At 46.7% G+C, this 15,095-nt stretch overlaps 1 protein-coding gene across 4 annotated transcripts in view; it reads right to left on the minus strand.

The window, feature by feature from the left end:
• Positions 1-15,095, minus strand: part of LOC124005477 (glutamate receptor ionotropic, kainate 2) — a 285,082-nt gene that overhangs the window by 66,034 nt on the left and 203,953 nt on the right. For all 4 annotated transcript variants that reach the window (XR_006833621.1, XR_006833620.1, XM_046314778.1 and 1 more), the window contains exon 14: positions 14,645-14,862. Coding sequence is in view for 2 of the 4 variants with exons in the window: in XM_046314778.1 (XP_046170734.1) it covers positions 14,645-14,862 (218 nt within the window). In the remaining 2 variants the exon portion in view is untranslated. The remainder of the gene's footprint in view (positions 1-14,644; positions 14,863-15,095) is intronic.

Here is a 15,095-nt window from a genome sequence, read left to right on the forward strand (position 1 = left end):
CTCTTTTCCTGCAGGTATCACTCTCCTCTCCTCTCTTCCTGCAGGTATCACTCTCCTCTCCTCTCTTCCTGCAGGTATCACTCCCCTCTCCTCTCTTCCTGCAGGTATCACTCTCCTCTCCTCTCTTCCTGCAGGTATCACTCTCCTCTCCTCTCTTCCTGCAGGTATCACTCTCCTCTCCTCTCTTCCTGCAGGTATCACTCTCATCATCTCAATAAACCCTGTCTGCTTTTCTCTTTAAAACATTATTCCGGTGTTGCCACACTCTCCTCCTTGACGGCCGTCTTACAGCTAATGTAGAACTACTCAGCCCCATAACCAAGGGCGATCTCGCTCCTCATCACTGGCATAGGGTTTACATAAGTGAGGTGAAATAATAACATTGCCAGGGTCCTTAATAGGATGTGATATGTTAGGTAGCGGTGTGTGCTTTTTGAATAATTCAGTGTTATTGTAACGGGAGTCTGTCGAGGATGGATAGAATGGCGTGGCTGGAAAACAGAGAAAAGAGGAGTGAGAGATGTGCATTTTCGGACGCTTCAGATAGTTACCCCATGCTGGCATTTTCATAATCAGCCACCATTAGCCATGTATTTTTCCAGAACAAGTCCGAGTTAATATTACTCAAACGGCAGGGATTATATTTTTTTCCCTGTTGTTGAATAGTGAAAAGGACTCATATTTGTGTACCGACAGGACGCATGGGGAGATAGTAGCTCTGTTTTGTACCGTCACAACTATGATTATATGTAGAAGACAGACAACATAGTTTAAATTAAGCTTCTGAAATCGTTAGATCAATATATCCTCAAGCAGAGAGTGAGCGGTCAGTTATACACAACAGCGAACCAATCTGTGAGTAAAGTGACGCAGGGACTGAAACCCAACAAGCCGTGGACAACACAGAGATGCAAATGAGAGCAACGAACAGCTGAAAGATATCCAGGAAAACATGGCTAAAATGCTCTCAATGCTCACCAAAACAAACAAACTGTTACAATCTGTTGTTTAACAAGCAGATTTGCTTGAAACGAAAGTAGTCTTTCGTGTTAGATATGCATATACAGGGCAGCAGCATGGATGAACAAGACAACACAATTAGCCTTCTGGAAACAAAGGTGCAAACTTTAGAAGATGAACTGGATCAGCTAGAAAACAGATTGTGAGAAAATATTATGAGAATATTGTCCCTACTAGAAGACGAGGAAAAAGGGGACATTTCTATCTACGCAATGAAGCTGATATTGGAGGAGCTTGGCGTGACTGTATCACCGGAGAATCTGGAGCAATGCCATCGGATCTACAGAGTTCCAAACTGCCTGTGGAAGCAACGTCAACATAAGAAGTGTTCGTTGGGAGCTTCATGAAATGGGTTTCTATAGCCGAGCAGCTGCACACAAGCCTAAGATCTTCATGCGCAATGCCAAGCATCGGCTGGAGTGGTGTAAAGCTTGCAGCCATTGGAGCAGTGGAAACGCGTTCTCTGGAGTGTTGAATCACGCTTCACCATCTAGCAGTCTGACAGATGAATCTAGGTTTGGCGGATGCCAGGCGAACGCTACCTGTCTCAATGCATACAGTAGTGCCAACTGTGGGTAGTGCCACTGTGGTGTGGGAGGAATAATGGTCTGGGGCTGTTTTTCATGGTAAGGGAGAGGTCCCTTAGGTCCAGTGAAGGGAAATCTTAACTCCACAGCATGCAATGACATTCTAGACGATTCTTTGCTACCAACTTTCCTGTTTCGGCATGACAATGCCCCCGTGCCCAATGCGAGGTCCATTCAGAAATGGTTTGTCGAGAATGGTGTGGAAGAATTTGACTGGCCTGCATAGAGCCCTGACCCCAACCCCATCAAACAACTTTGGGATGAATTGGAAAGCAGACTCCGAGCCAGGCCTAACATCAGTGCCCAACCTCACTAATGCTCTTGTGGCTCTTGTCCCCGCAGAAATGTTCCAACATCTAGGGGAAAGCCTTCCCAGAAGAGTGGAGGCTGTTATAGCAGCAAAGGGGGACAAACAAAAATATGAATGCCCATGATTTTGTAATGTTCGGCGAGCAGGTGTCCACATGCTTTTGGTCATGTAGTATCCCTGGTTAATATTGAAAACTCAATGCCCCCTTTGCTAAAAATAGAATTCTACAAAAATTAATTAATTAATTAATTATCGTGCAAAAAAATATAATAATGGCACAAAAACGGACTTTAATGCCTAATAACTGACAACAAAGTACAAATATATAAAGATGATTTATTCCATTAGTCAACAATATGAAAGCAGATCTAATTAAATGGAATAATCTTCCCATAAATCTTACAGGCATGGCTGCCAAAGCGTTTGTATTTATTTTCGGAAAATACCAATTACTAAGACATTTCTTTTTAAAGTATACTCGGTCATAAAAATACTTTATACGGGCATATACATTCATAGAATAAAAAGGAACGTTTTACATCTTCTTAAGTCCTTCTGTAGCTCAGTTGGTAGAGCATGGTGCTTGTAATGCCAGGGTAGTGGGTTCGATCCCCGGGACCACCCATACGTAGAATGTATGCACACATGACTGTAAGTTGCTTTGGATAAAAGTGTCTGCTAAATGGCATATATTATTATTATATTATTAAGTCTGATGGTGGTTTTAATCTTCCAGACTTGGAATTGTATCAACTCGCTACCCAAGGCTTTTACATGTGACATGTAGTTAAATGGACTAAAGAGGAACAATCAGCAAATATTGAAGATGTTTGTGATCATCCCCAGAATCTTTTTACATGTCTATATTCAAAGGATAAAGCTAAAGTGAAATGTTCTATTAACAACTTCATAGTTAAGAACATTAAAACAACATGGAAGAAAATGTAACGTATTCTACAAGAACCAATACCACTTACCAAAAACACAACCTTATGGGACAATCCTTGGATAGCTTTTCAAAATTCACAGATAAATTGGTCCACATGGACTAAAGGCACAGAAACTGTAAATGACTTGGTTAAAGGAAATACATTTATTTCCGTGACAGAATTCAAAACGAATTCTGGACTCACCAATGTAGTTTCAAGTCCATGCAACTTAGAAGTTACATATCACAAAATGTTGATTTTAAATATCTTGGACAGCAGAGCAGCCTTGAAGGAGTATTATTTGTGCCAGAACATGATGTTCATCATGGTAGGCAAGACAAAACCTTGCAGAGAGCATATCCAACTCACAATCTCTTAGAAAAAAATATAAACTATTGGAACCAAGACTTAAAAAGAACTGATGTTGGCATAAGATGGAGCATACCCAATGGGCTGGACGATTCTCTTCTCATCACTCATATTTCAAGACATGTCATGTGGGGGTGTAGTGAGATACCCAATGGGCTGGATGATTCTCTTCTCATCACCCATATTTCAAGACATGGCTTATGGGGGTGTAGTGAGATACCCAATGGGCTGGATGATTCTCTTCTCATCACTCATATTTCAAGACATGTCATGTGGGGGTGTAGTGAGATACCCAATGGGCTGGATGATTCTCTTCTCATCACTCATATTTCAAGACATGTCATGTGGGGGTGTAGTGAGATACCCAATGGGCTGGATGATTCTCTTCTCATCACTCATATTTCAAGACATGTCATGTGGGGGTGTAGTGAGATACCCAATGGGCTGGATGATTCTCTTCTCATCACTCATATTTCAAGACATGGCTTATGGGGGTGTAGTGAGATACCCAATGGGCTGGATGATTCTCTTCCCATCACTCATATTTCAAGACATGGCTTATGGGGGTGTAGTGAGATACCCAATGGGCTGGATGATTCTCTTCTCATCACTCATATTTCAAGACATGGCTTATGGGGGTGTAGTGAGATACCCAATGGGCTGGACGATTCTCTTCCCATCACTCATATTTCAAGACATGTCATGTGGGGGTGTAGTGAGATACCCAATGGGCTGGATGATTCTCTTCTCATCACTCATATTTCAAGACAAGGCTTATGGGGGTGTAGTGAGATACCCAATGGGCTGGATGATTCTCTTCCCATCACTCATATTTCAAGACATGTCATGTGGGGGTGTAGTGAGATACCCAATGGGCTGGATGATTCTCTTCTCATCACCCATATTTCAAGACATGGCTTATGGGGGTGTAGTGAGATACCCAATGGGCTGGATGATTCTCTTCTCATCACTCATATTTCAAGACATGTCATGTGGGGGTGTAGTGAGATACCCAATGGGCTGGATGATTCTCTTCTCATCACTCATATTTCAAGACATGTCATGTGGGGTGTAGTGAGATACCCAATGGGCTGGATGATTCTCTTCTCATCACTCATATTTCAAGACATGTCATGTGGGGGTGTAGTGAGATACCCAATGGGCTGGATGATTCTCTTCTCATCACTCATATTTCAAGACATGGCTTATGGGGGTGTAGTGAGATACCCAATGGGCTGGACGATTCTCTTCTCATCACTCATATTTCAAGACATGGCTTATGGGGGTGTAGTGAGATACCCAATGGGCTGGACGATTCTCTTCTCATCACTCATATTTCAAGACATGTCATGTGGGGGTGTAGTGAGATACCCAATGGGCTGGATGATTCTCTTCTCATCACTCATATTTCAAGACAAGGCTTATGGGGGTGTAGTGAGATACCCAATGGGCTGGATGATTCTCTTCTCATCACTCATATTTCAAGACAAGGCTTATGGGGGTGTAGTGAGATACCCAATGGGCTGGATGATTCTCTTCCCATCACTCATATTTCAAGACATGTCATGTGGGGGTGTAGTGAGATACCCAATGGGCTGGATGATTCTCTTCTCATCACTCATATTTCAAGACATGTCATGTGGGGGTGTAGTGAGATACCCAATGGGCTGGACGATTCTCTTCCCATCACTCATATTTCAAGACATGTCATGTGGGGGTGTAGTGAGATACCCAATGGGCTGGACGATTCTCTTCTCATCACTCATATTTCAAGACATGTCATGTGGGGGTGTAGTGAGATACCCAATGGGCTGGATGATTCTCTTCTCATCACTCATATTTCAAGACATGTCATGTGGGGGTGTAGTGAGATACCCAATGGGCTGGATGATTCTCTTCTCATCACTCATATTTCAAGACAAGGCTTATGGGGATGTAGTGAGATACCCAATGGGCTGGATGATTCTCTTCCCATCACTCATATTTCAAGACATGGCTTATGGGGGTGTAGTGAGATACCCAATGGGCTGGATGATTCTCTTCTCATCACTCATATTTCAAGACATGTCATGTGGGGTGTAGTGAGATACCCAATGGGCTGGATGATTCTCTTCTCATCACTCATATTTCAAGACAAGGCTTATGGGGGTGTAGTGAGATACCCAATGGGCTGGATGATTCTCTTCTCATCACTCATATTTCAAGACAAGGCTTATGGGGGTGTAGTGAGATACCCAATGGGCTGGATGATTCTCTTCTCATCACTCATATTTCAAGACAAGGCTTATGGGGGTGTAGTGAGATACCCAATGGGCTGGATGATTCTCTTCTCATCACTCATATTTCAAGACAAGGCTTATGGGGGTGTAGTGAGATACCCAATGGGCTGGACGATTCTCTTCCCATCACTCATATTTCAAGACATGGCTTATGGGGGTGTAGTGAGATACCCAATGGGCTGGACGATTCTCTTCTCATCACTCATATTTCAAGACATGGCTTATGGGGGTGTAGTGAGATACCCAATGGGCTGGATGATTCTCTTCTCATCACTCATATTTCAAGACATGTCATGTGGGGGTGTAGTGAGATACCCAATGGGCTGGATGATTCTCTTCTCATCACTCATATTTCAAGACATGTCATGTGGGGGTGTAGTGAGATACCCAATGGGCTGGATGATTCTCTTCTCATCACTCATATTTCAAGACATGTCATGTGGGGGTGTAGTGAGATACCCAATGGGCTGGATGATTCTCTTCTCATCACTCATATTTCAAGACATGTCATGTGGGGTGTAGTGAGATACCCAATGGGCTGGATGATTCTCTTCTCATCACTCATATTTCAAGACATGTCATGTGGGGTGTAGTGAGATACCCAATGGGCTGGATGATTCTCTTCTCATCACTCATATTTCAAGACATGTCATGTGGGGTGTAGTGAGATACCCAATGGGCTGGATGATTCTCTTCTCATCACTCATATTTCAAGACATGTCATGTGGGGGTGTAGTGAGATACCCAATGGGCTGGATGATTCTCTTCTCATCACTCATATTTCAAGACATGTCATGTGGGGGTGTAGTGAGATACCCAATGGGCTGGATGATTCTCTTCTCATCACTCATATTTCAAGACATGGCTTATGGGGGTGTAGTGAGATACCCAATGGGCTGGACGATTCTCTTTTCATCACTCATATTTCAAGACATGTCATGTGGGGGTGTAGTGAGATACCCAATGGGCTGGATGATTCTCTTCTCATCACTCATATTTCAAGACATGTCATGTGGGGGTGTAGTGAGATACCCAATGGGCTGGATGATTCTCTTCTCATCACTCATATTTCAAGACAAGGCTTATGGGGGTGTAGTGAGATACCCAATGGGCTGGATGATTCTCTTCTCATCACTCATATTTCAAGACATGGCTTATGGGGGTGTAGTGAGATACCCAATGGGCTGGACGATTCTCTTCTCATCACTCATATTTCAAGACATGGCTTATGGGGGTGTAGTGAGATACCCAATGGGCTGGATGATTCTCTTCTCATCACTCATATTTCAAGACATGTCATGTGGGGGTGTAGTGAGATACCCAATGGGCTGGATGATTCTCTTCTCATCACTCATATTTCAAGACAAGGCTTATGGGGGTGTAGTGAGATACCCAATGGGCTGGATGATTCTCTTCTCATCACTCATATTTCAAGACATGTCATGTGGGGGTGTAGTGAGATACCCAATGGGCTGGACGATTCTCTTCTCATCACTCATATTTCAAGACATGTCATGTGGGGGTGTAGTGAGATACCCAATGGGCTGGATGATTCTCTTCTCATCACTCATATTTCAAGACATGTCATGTGGGGGTGTAGTGAGATACCCAATGGGCTGGATGATTCTCTTCTCATCACTCATATTTCAAGACAAGGCTTATGGGGGTGTAGTGAGATACCCAATGGGCTGGATGATTCTCTTCCCATCACTCATATTTCAAGACAAGGCTTATGGGGGTGTAGTGAGATACCCAATGGGCTGGATGATTCTCTTCTCATCACCCATATTTCAAGACAAGGCTTATGGGGGTGTAGTGAGATACCCAATGGGCTGGATGATTCTCTTCCCATCACTCATATTTCAAGACATGTCATGTGGGGGTGTAGTGAGATACCCAATGGGCTGGATGATTCTCTTCCCATCACTCATATTTCAAGACATGTCATGTGGGGGTGTAGTGAGTTACCCAATGGGCTGGATGATTCTCTTCCCATCACTCATATTTCAAGACATGTCATGTGGGGGTGTAGTGAGATACCCAATGGGCTGGATGATTCTCTTCTCATCACTCATATTTCAAGACATGTCATGTGGGGGTGTAGTGAGATACCCAATGGGCTGGATGATTCTCTTCTCATCACTCATATTTCAAGACATGGCTTATGGGGGTGTAGTAAGATACCCAATGGGCTGGATGATTCTCTTCTCATCACTCATATTTCAAGACAAGGCGTATGGGGTGTAGTGAGATACCCAATGGGCTGGATGATTCTCTTCTCATCACTCATATTTCAAGACAAGGCTTATGGGGGTGTAGTGAGATACCCAATGGGCTGGATGATTCTCTTCTCATCACTCATCTTAAAAAAGGTACCAAAAACGTGGAAATCAATCCATTTGCCATCATTAACAAAATGGAAATCTAAATGTATTATTTAAATATTGAAAGTGCTTGACCTATAAAGAGACACAAAATGGTGCAGTTTTAGGCCACATGGCGAAAGTGATGATGGAGATGCAGGTGTACTAGTGGGTCTGGGCGGGGAGGTGTAGTTGATGGAGATGGGAGTGTGTGCTAGTGGGTCTGGGTAGGGGGGATGTAGTTGATGGAGATGGGGGTGTACTAGTGGGTCTGGGCGGGGAGGTGTAGTTGATGGAGATGGGGGTGTGTGCTAGTTGGTCTGGGTATGGGGGTGTAGTTGATGGAGATGCGGGTGTACTAGTGGGTCTGGGCGGGGAGGTGTAGTTGATGGAGATGGGAGTGTGTGCTAGTGGGTCTGGGTAGGGGGGATGTAGTTGATGGAGATGGGGGTGTGTGATAGTGGGTCTGGGTAGGGGGGGATGTAGTTGATGGAGATGGGGGTGTGTGATAGTGGCTCAGGGTAGGGGGGATGTAGTTGATGGAGATGGGAGTGTGTGCTAGTGGGTCTGGGTAGGGGGGATGTAGTTGATGGAGATGGGGTGTGTGATAGTGGCTCTGGGTAGGGGGATGTAGTTGATATGGATGGCGGTGTGTGCTAGTGGGTCTGGGTAGGGGGGTGTAGTTGATGCAGATGGAGGTGTGTGCTAGTGGGTCTGGGTAGGGGGATGTAGTTGATGGAGATGGGGTGTGTGCTAGTGGGTCTGGGTAGGGGGGTGTAGTTGATGGAGATGGGGGTGTGTGCTAGTGGTTCTGGGTAGGGGGATGTAGTTGATATGGATGGCGGTGTGTGCTAGTGGGTCTGGGTAGGGGGGTGTAGTTGATGCAGATGGAGGTGTGTGCTAGTGGGTCTGGGTAGGTGGGGATGTAGTTGATGGAGTTGGAGGTGTGTGATAGTGGGTCTGGGTAGGGGGTGTGTGCGATAGTGGTTCTGGGTAGAGGGGATGTAGTTGATGGAGTTGGAGGTGTGTGATAGTAGGTCTGGGTAGGGGGTGTAGTTGATGGAGATGGAGGTGTGTGATAGTGGGTCTGGGTATGGGGGTGTAGTTGATGGAGATGGGGGTGTGTGCTAGTGAGTCTGGGTAGGGGGATGTAGTTGATGGAGATGGGGGTGTGTGATATTGTGTCTGGGTAGGGGGGATGTAGTTGATGGAGATGGAGGTGTGTGATAGTGGCTCTGGTTAGGGGGATGTAGTTGATGGAGATGGAGGTGTGTGATAGTGGCTCTGGGTAGGGGAGATGTAGTTGATGGAGATGGAGGTGTGTGATAGTGGCTCTGGGTAGGGGGATGTAGTTGATGGAGATGGGGGTGTGTGCTAGTGTGTCTGGGTAGGGGGATGTAGTTGATGGAGATGGACGTGTGTGATAGTGGCTCTGGGTAGGGGGATGTAGTTGATGGAGATGGGGGTGTGTGCTAGTGGCTCTGGGTAGGGGGGATGTAGTTGATGGAGATGGAGGTGTGTGATAGTGGCTCTGGGTAGGGGGGATGTAGTTGATGGAGATGGAGGTGTGTGATAGTGGTTCTGGGTAGGGGGATGTAGTTGATGCAGATGGGGAGGGTGCTAGTGGGTCTGGGTAGGGGGACGTAGTTGATGGAGATGGAGGTGTGCGATAGTGGTTCTGGGTAGGGGGATGTAGTTGATGGAGTTGGAGGTGTGCGATAGTGGGTCTGGGTAGTGGGGGTGTAGTTGATGGAGATGGGGGTGTGTGCTAGTGAGTCTGGGTAGGGGGATGTAGTTGATGGAGATGGGGGTGTGTGCTAGTGTGTCTGGGTAGGGGGATGTAGTTGATGGAGATGGAGGTGTGTGATAGTGGCTCTGGGTAGGGGGATTTAGTTGATGGAGATGGAGGTGTGTGATAGTGGCTCTGGGTAGGGGGATGTAGTTGATGGAGATGGAGGTGTGTGATAGTGGCTCTGGGTAGGGGGAATGTAGTTGATGGAGATGGAGGTGTGTGATAGTGGCTCTGGGTAGGGGGGATGTAGTTGATGGAGATGGAGGTGTGTGATAGTGGCTCTGGGTAGGGGGATGTAGTTGATGGAGATGGAGGTGTGTGATAGTGGCTCTGGGTAGGGGGGATGTAGTTGATGGAGATGGAGGTGTGTGATAGTGGCTCTGGGTAGGGGGATGTAGTTGATGGAGATGGAGGTGTGTGATAGTGGCTCTGGGTAGGGGGGATGTAGTTGATGGAGATGGAGGTGTGTGATAGTGGCTCTGGGTAGGGGGATGTAGTTGATGGAGATGGAGGTGTGTGATAGTGGTTCTGGGTAGGGGGATGTAGTTGATGCAGATGGGGAGGGTGCTAGTGGGTCTGGGTAGGGGGTGTAGTTGATGGAGATGGAGGTGTGCGATAGTGGTTCTGGGTAGGGGGATGTAGTTGATGGAGTTGGAGGTGTGCGATAGTGGGTCTGGGTAGTGGGGGTGTAGTTGATGGAGATGGGGGTGTGTGCTAGTGAGTCTGGGTAGGGGGATGTAGTTGATGGAGATGGGGGTGTGTGATAGTGGGTCTGGGTAGGGGGGTGTAGTTGATGGAGATGGAGGTGTGTGATAGTGGCTCTGGGTAGGGGGGATGTAGTTGATGGAAATGGGGGTGTGTGCTAGTGTGTCTGTGTAGGGGGATGTAGTTGATGGAGATGGAGGTGTGTGATAGTGGCTCTGGGTAGGGGGATGTAGTTGATGGAGATGGAGGTGTGTGATAGTGGCTCTGGGTAGGGGAGATGTAGTTGATGGAGATGGAGGTGTGTGATAGTGGCTCTGGGTAGGGGGATGTAGTTGATGGAGATGGGGGTGTGTGATAGTGGCTCTGGGTAGGGGGATGTAGTTGATGGAGATGGGGGTGAGTGCTAGTGGGTCTGGGTAGGGGGATGTAGTTGATGGAGATGGAGGTGTGTGATAGTGGCTCTGGGTAGGGGGATGTAGTTGATGCAGATGGGGAGGGTGCTAGTGGGTCTGGGTAGGGGGATGTAGTTGATGGAGATGGAGGTGTGCGATAGTGGTTCTGGGTAGGGGGATGTAGTTGATGGAGTTGGAGGTGTGTGCTAGTGGGTCTGGGTAGGGGGGTGTAGTTGATGGAGATGGAGGTGTGTGATAGTGGGTCTGGGTAGGGGGGTGTAGTTGATGGGGATGGGGGTGTGTGCTAATGTGTCTGGGTAGGGGGATGTAGTTGATGGAGATGGGGGTGTGTGATAGTGGGTCTGGGTAGGGGGATGTAGTTGATGGGGATGGGGGTGTGTGCTAGTGTGTCTGGGTAGGGGGATGTAGTTGATGGAGATGGAGGTGTGTGATAGTGGTTCTGGGTAGGGGGATGTAGTTGATGGAGATGGAGATGTGTGATAGTGGCTCTGGGTAGGGGGATGTAGTTGATGGAGATGGAGGTGTGCGATAGTGGTTCTGGGTAGGGGGATGTAGTTGATGGAGTTGGAGGTGTGTGCTAGTGGGTCTGGGTAGGGGGTGTAGTTGATGGAGATGGAGGTGTGTGATAGTGGGTCTGGGTAGGGGGGTGTAGTTGATGGGGATGGGGGTGTGTGCTAATGTGTCTGGGTAGGGGGGATGTAGTTGATGGAGATGGGGGTGTGTGATAGTGGGTCTGGGTAGGGGGATGTAGTTGATGGGGATGGGGGTGTGTGCTAGTGTGTCTGGGTAGGGGGATGTAGTTGATGGAGATGGAGGTGTGTGATAGTGGCTCTGGGTAGGGGGGATGTAGTTGATGGAGATGGAGATGTGTGATAGTGGCTCTGGGTAGGGGGATGTAGTTGATGGAGATGGAGGTGTGTGATAGTGGCTCTGGGTAGGGGGATGTAGTTGATGGAGATGGAGGTGTGTGATAGTGGCTCTGGGTAGGGGGATGTAGTTGATGGAGATGGAGGTGTGTGATAGTGGCTCTGGGTAGGGGGGATGTAGTTGATGGAGATGGAGGTGTGTGATAGTGGCTCTGGGTAGGGGGGATGTAGTTGATGGAGATGGAGGTGTATGATAGTGGCTCTGGGTAGGGGGATGTAGTTGATGGAGATGGGGGTGTGTGGTAGTGGCTCTGGGTAGGGGGATTTAGTTGATGGAGATGGGGTTGTGTGATAGTGGCTCTGGGTAGGGGGATGTAGTTGATGGAGATGGGGGTGTGTGCTAGTGTGTCTGGGTAGGGGGATGTAGTTGATGGAGATGGTGGTGTGTGCTAGTGTGTCTAGGTAGGGGGATGTAGTTGATGGAGATGGGGGTGTGTGCTAGTGTGTCTGGGTAGGGGGATGTAGTTGATGGAGATGGTGGTGTGTGATAGTGTGTCTGGGTAGGGGGATGTAGTTGATGGAGATGGTGGTGTGTGATAGTGTGTCTGGGTAGGGGGGATGTAGTTGATGGAGATGGGGGTGTGTGCTAGTGTGTCTGGGTAGGGGGGATGTAGTTGATGGAGATGGGGGTGTGTGCTAGTGTGTCTGGGTAGGGGGGATGTAGTTGATGGAGATGGTGGTGTGTGATAGTGGGTCTGGTTATGGGGGATGTAGTTTGTGTTTGTATGATGTTGTCATTTGTATGTGTATGTTTTGTATTGTTTATAAAAGAAAATAACATATCTTTAAAAAAAAATTATAAAGCAACAAGGACCGACGATGGATGTCTGAATGTCTACAGTACGGAGAACAACGCTGAATCGATGAGGACTCAAAACATCCATCTATCCATCAATCCATCAAGCAATCAATCAAACAGTAACCTAGGTCTATGAGGGGACAATAGAATCATGCCTTTCAGAGAAATGGTCATTCAGTCGGCTCCTCTACATCTGTAGATATAATCCATCTGATGACCAGATGACTCTAAAATTCACACAGTGAAAGAGATTGTTTGACCTCCTGTGCCACTCTTCTGACGCACAAGCTAAAATCTGAAATATTTTGGATGTTGGCAACAAACAAAAATCTAACTGAACAATTATTGAAGAAAATCATAGCATTGTTCAAATCAAATCCAATTGTATTTGTTACATGCGAATACAACAGGTGTAAACATGTCACTGTCAGATACCTGTTGTATTCAGCGCATGTAACAAATACAATTGGATTTGATTTGAACAATACTTTGCTTTATTTTAGTTATTTTTCAATTACATTTCCCATTGTTGCAATGGGATGTCAGCATAAGTAACATTCTCCACCAGAACAGACTGTATGCGTTCCCTTATGCCAACTGTTGTTTTCAGTCATTTGTTACGGAATGGTAAAAATACTGTTTAAAGATTCGCTGTCACCGTGCCATATTAGCTACAGTAATTAACTGGTGTGTGCGCGTGTGTGTGTGTGTGTGTGTGTGTGTGTGTGTGTGTGTGTGTGTGTGTGTGTGTGTGTGTGTGTGTGTGTGTGTGTGTGTGTGTGTGTGTGTGTGTGTGTGTGTGTGTGTGTGTGTGTGTGTGTGTGTGTGTGTGTGTGTGTGTGTGTGTGTGTGTGTGTGTGTGTGTGTGTGTGTGTGTGTGTGTGTGTTTGCGTGCACATAAATATGTATATCTGTTAAAGAGAGAGAGAGAGTATGCATGTGTTTTCATGTGTATGTGTCTTTTGAGAATGTGTTCACACACCACACGCACGCACGCACGCACGCACGCACGCACGCACGCACGCACGCACGCACGCACGCACGCACGCACACACACACACACACACACACACACACACACACACACACACACACACACACACACACACACACACACACACACACACACACATACAAAGGTTATAGAAATGAAGTGTGAAAATAAAGAAACACCAGAAGCCATACAGATCCATTGCAGCAGTCTGAGAGAGACAGATTTCCCCTCCATCTGGCATAGAGCTGTCCGTGCATCGCGGCGGTGTGGATACGATACGAGAGACAAACAGTGCAGAATAATCAGAGAGACACAGCAGGGACATCTTGTGCATAGAGAATACTGTAGAATACCCTAAAACACTGCTGGCTTAATAAGATACCATTGATATGCTGCAGTGATTCCACATGATCAACCACTGAGGGGATTGGAGAGGAGAGATCTGGAGAGAATGAATGCATAGAAAGGCTATACTTTATTATAAACCGGGTGGTTCGAATCCTGAATGCTGATTGGCTGAAAGCCATGGTATCTCAGACATTATACCACGGGTATACAGGTTATTTTTACTGTTATAACTACATTGGTAAATAGTTTATAATAGCAATAAGGCACCTCGGGCTTTGTGATATATGGCCAATATACCACAGCTAAGGGCTGTATCCAGGCACCAGGCACTCCGCATTGCGTCGCGCTAAGAACAGCGCTTAGCCGTGGTATATTGGCCATATACCAAACCTCCTTGGGCCTTATTGCTTAAATATGCAGTACTGTAGCTGTACAACACGTTGCAGCCAATTTCACAGGCAGCACGAAATACAGCTGTAACCCAACTTATGACAACGTGTTATACGTTAAAATCTTTATTCCGGAACACTCCATTCTATTGTCCCGGGAATATCTAGCTATCACAGATTTACTGTGGACGTAACAGCTATGTACGGCTTTACAGTTGAACTAGAGTTCATGCATTTACATTTGCCTATATTCTCTAACCATGTGTCCTTTAGTGGTGCAACACTGTATGATTTGGTGGACTGATTGATGTATCCTCGTACAGTAGATGCACAAATACATGGAGTGGTTGCTTGATGGACTGGCTGATAGATGAATAGACTGATAGATGGACAGTATGGATCCATGCCCTATGTGACCCACCTTGAAGAAGGTCATGGTGGATCCCTCCTCCACCACTCCATACTCTATCCTTGTCTGCTTGGCCAGGTCGTCAGCTGAGTCGATGGGCGACTCCATCCTCTCCACAGTGAGGAAGGCAGCCAGGTTGGCCGTGTAGGAGGAGATGATTATCAGGGTGAAGAACCACCAGATGCCTCCTACGATCCTGGTGGACAGGGCTTTGGGCATTAACTCAGAGCCTGGTCGGGGGCGAGAGGAGAGGAGCAGAGAGAGGGGTCAGCCCCGGCAGGGTCCTGGAGCCAAGAGGAGAGACCCAGCAACAACCACCAGAGGACCAGGGCCAGCCCAGACCTCGGCATCCCACCGGGTCACTGACAACACGCACATGCACACACACTCGCACGCACGCACAAACGCACGGCATTGCATGGTTGGCCCTGTGATGTGCTTCCGAGCACATGGTGGCAGTTTG

The sequence above is a fragment of the Oncorhynchus gorbuscha genome, linkage group LG19 (genome assembly GCF_021184085.1).
Source record: "Oncorhynchus gorbuscha isolate QuinsamMale2020 ecotype Even-year linkage group LG19, OgorEven_v1.0, whole genome shotgun sequence".
Classification (NCBI taxonomy): Eukaryota; Metazoa; Chordata; class Actinopteri; order Salmoniformes; family Salmonidae; genus Oncorhynchus; species Oncorhynchus gorbuscha.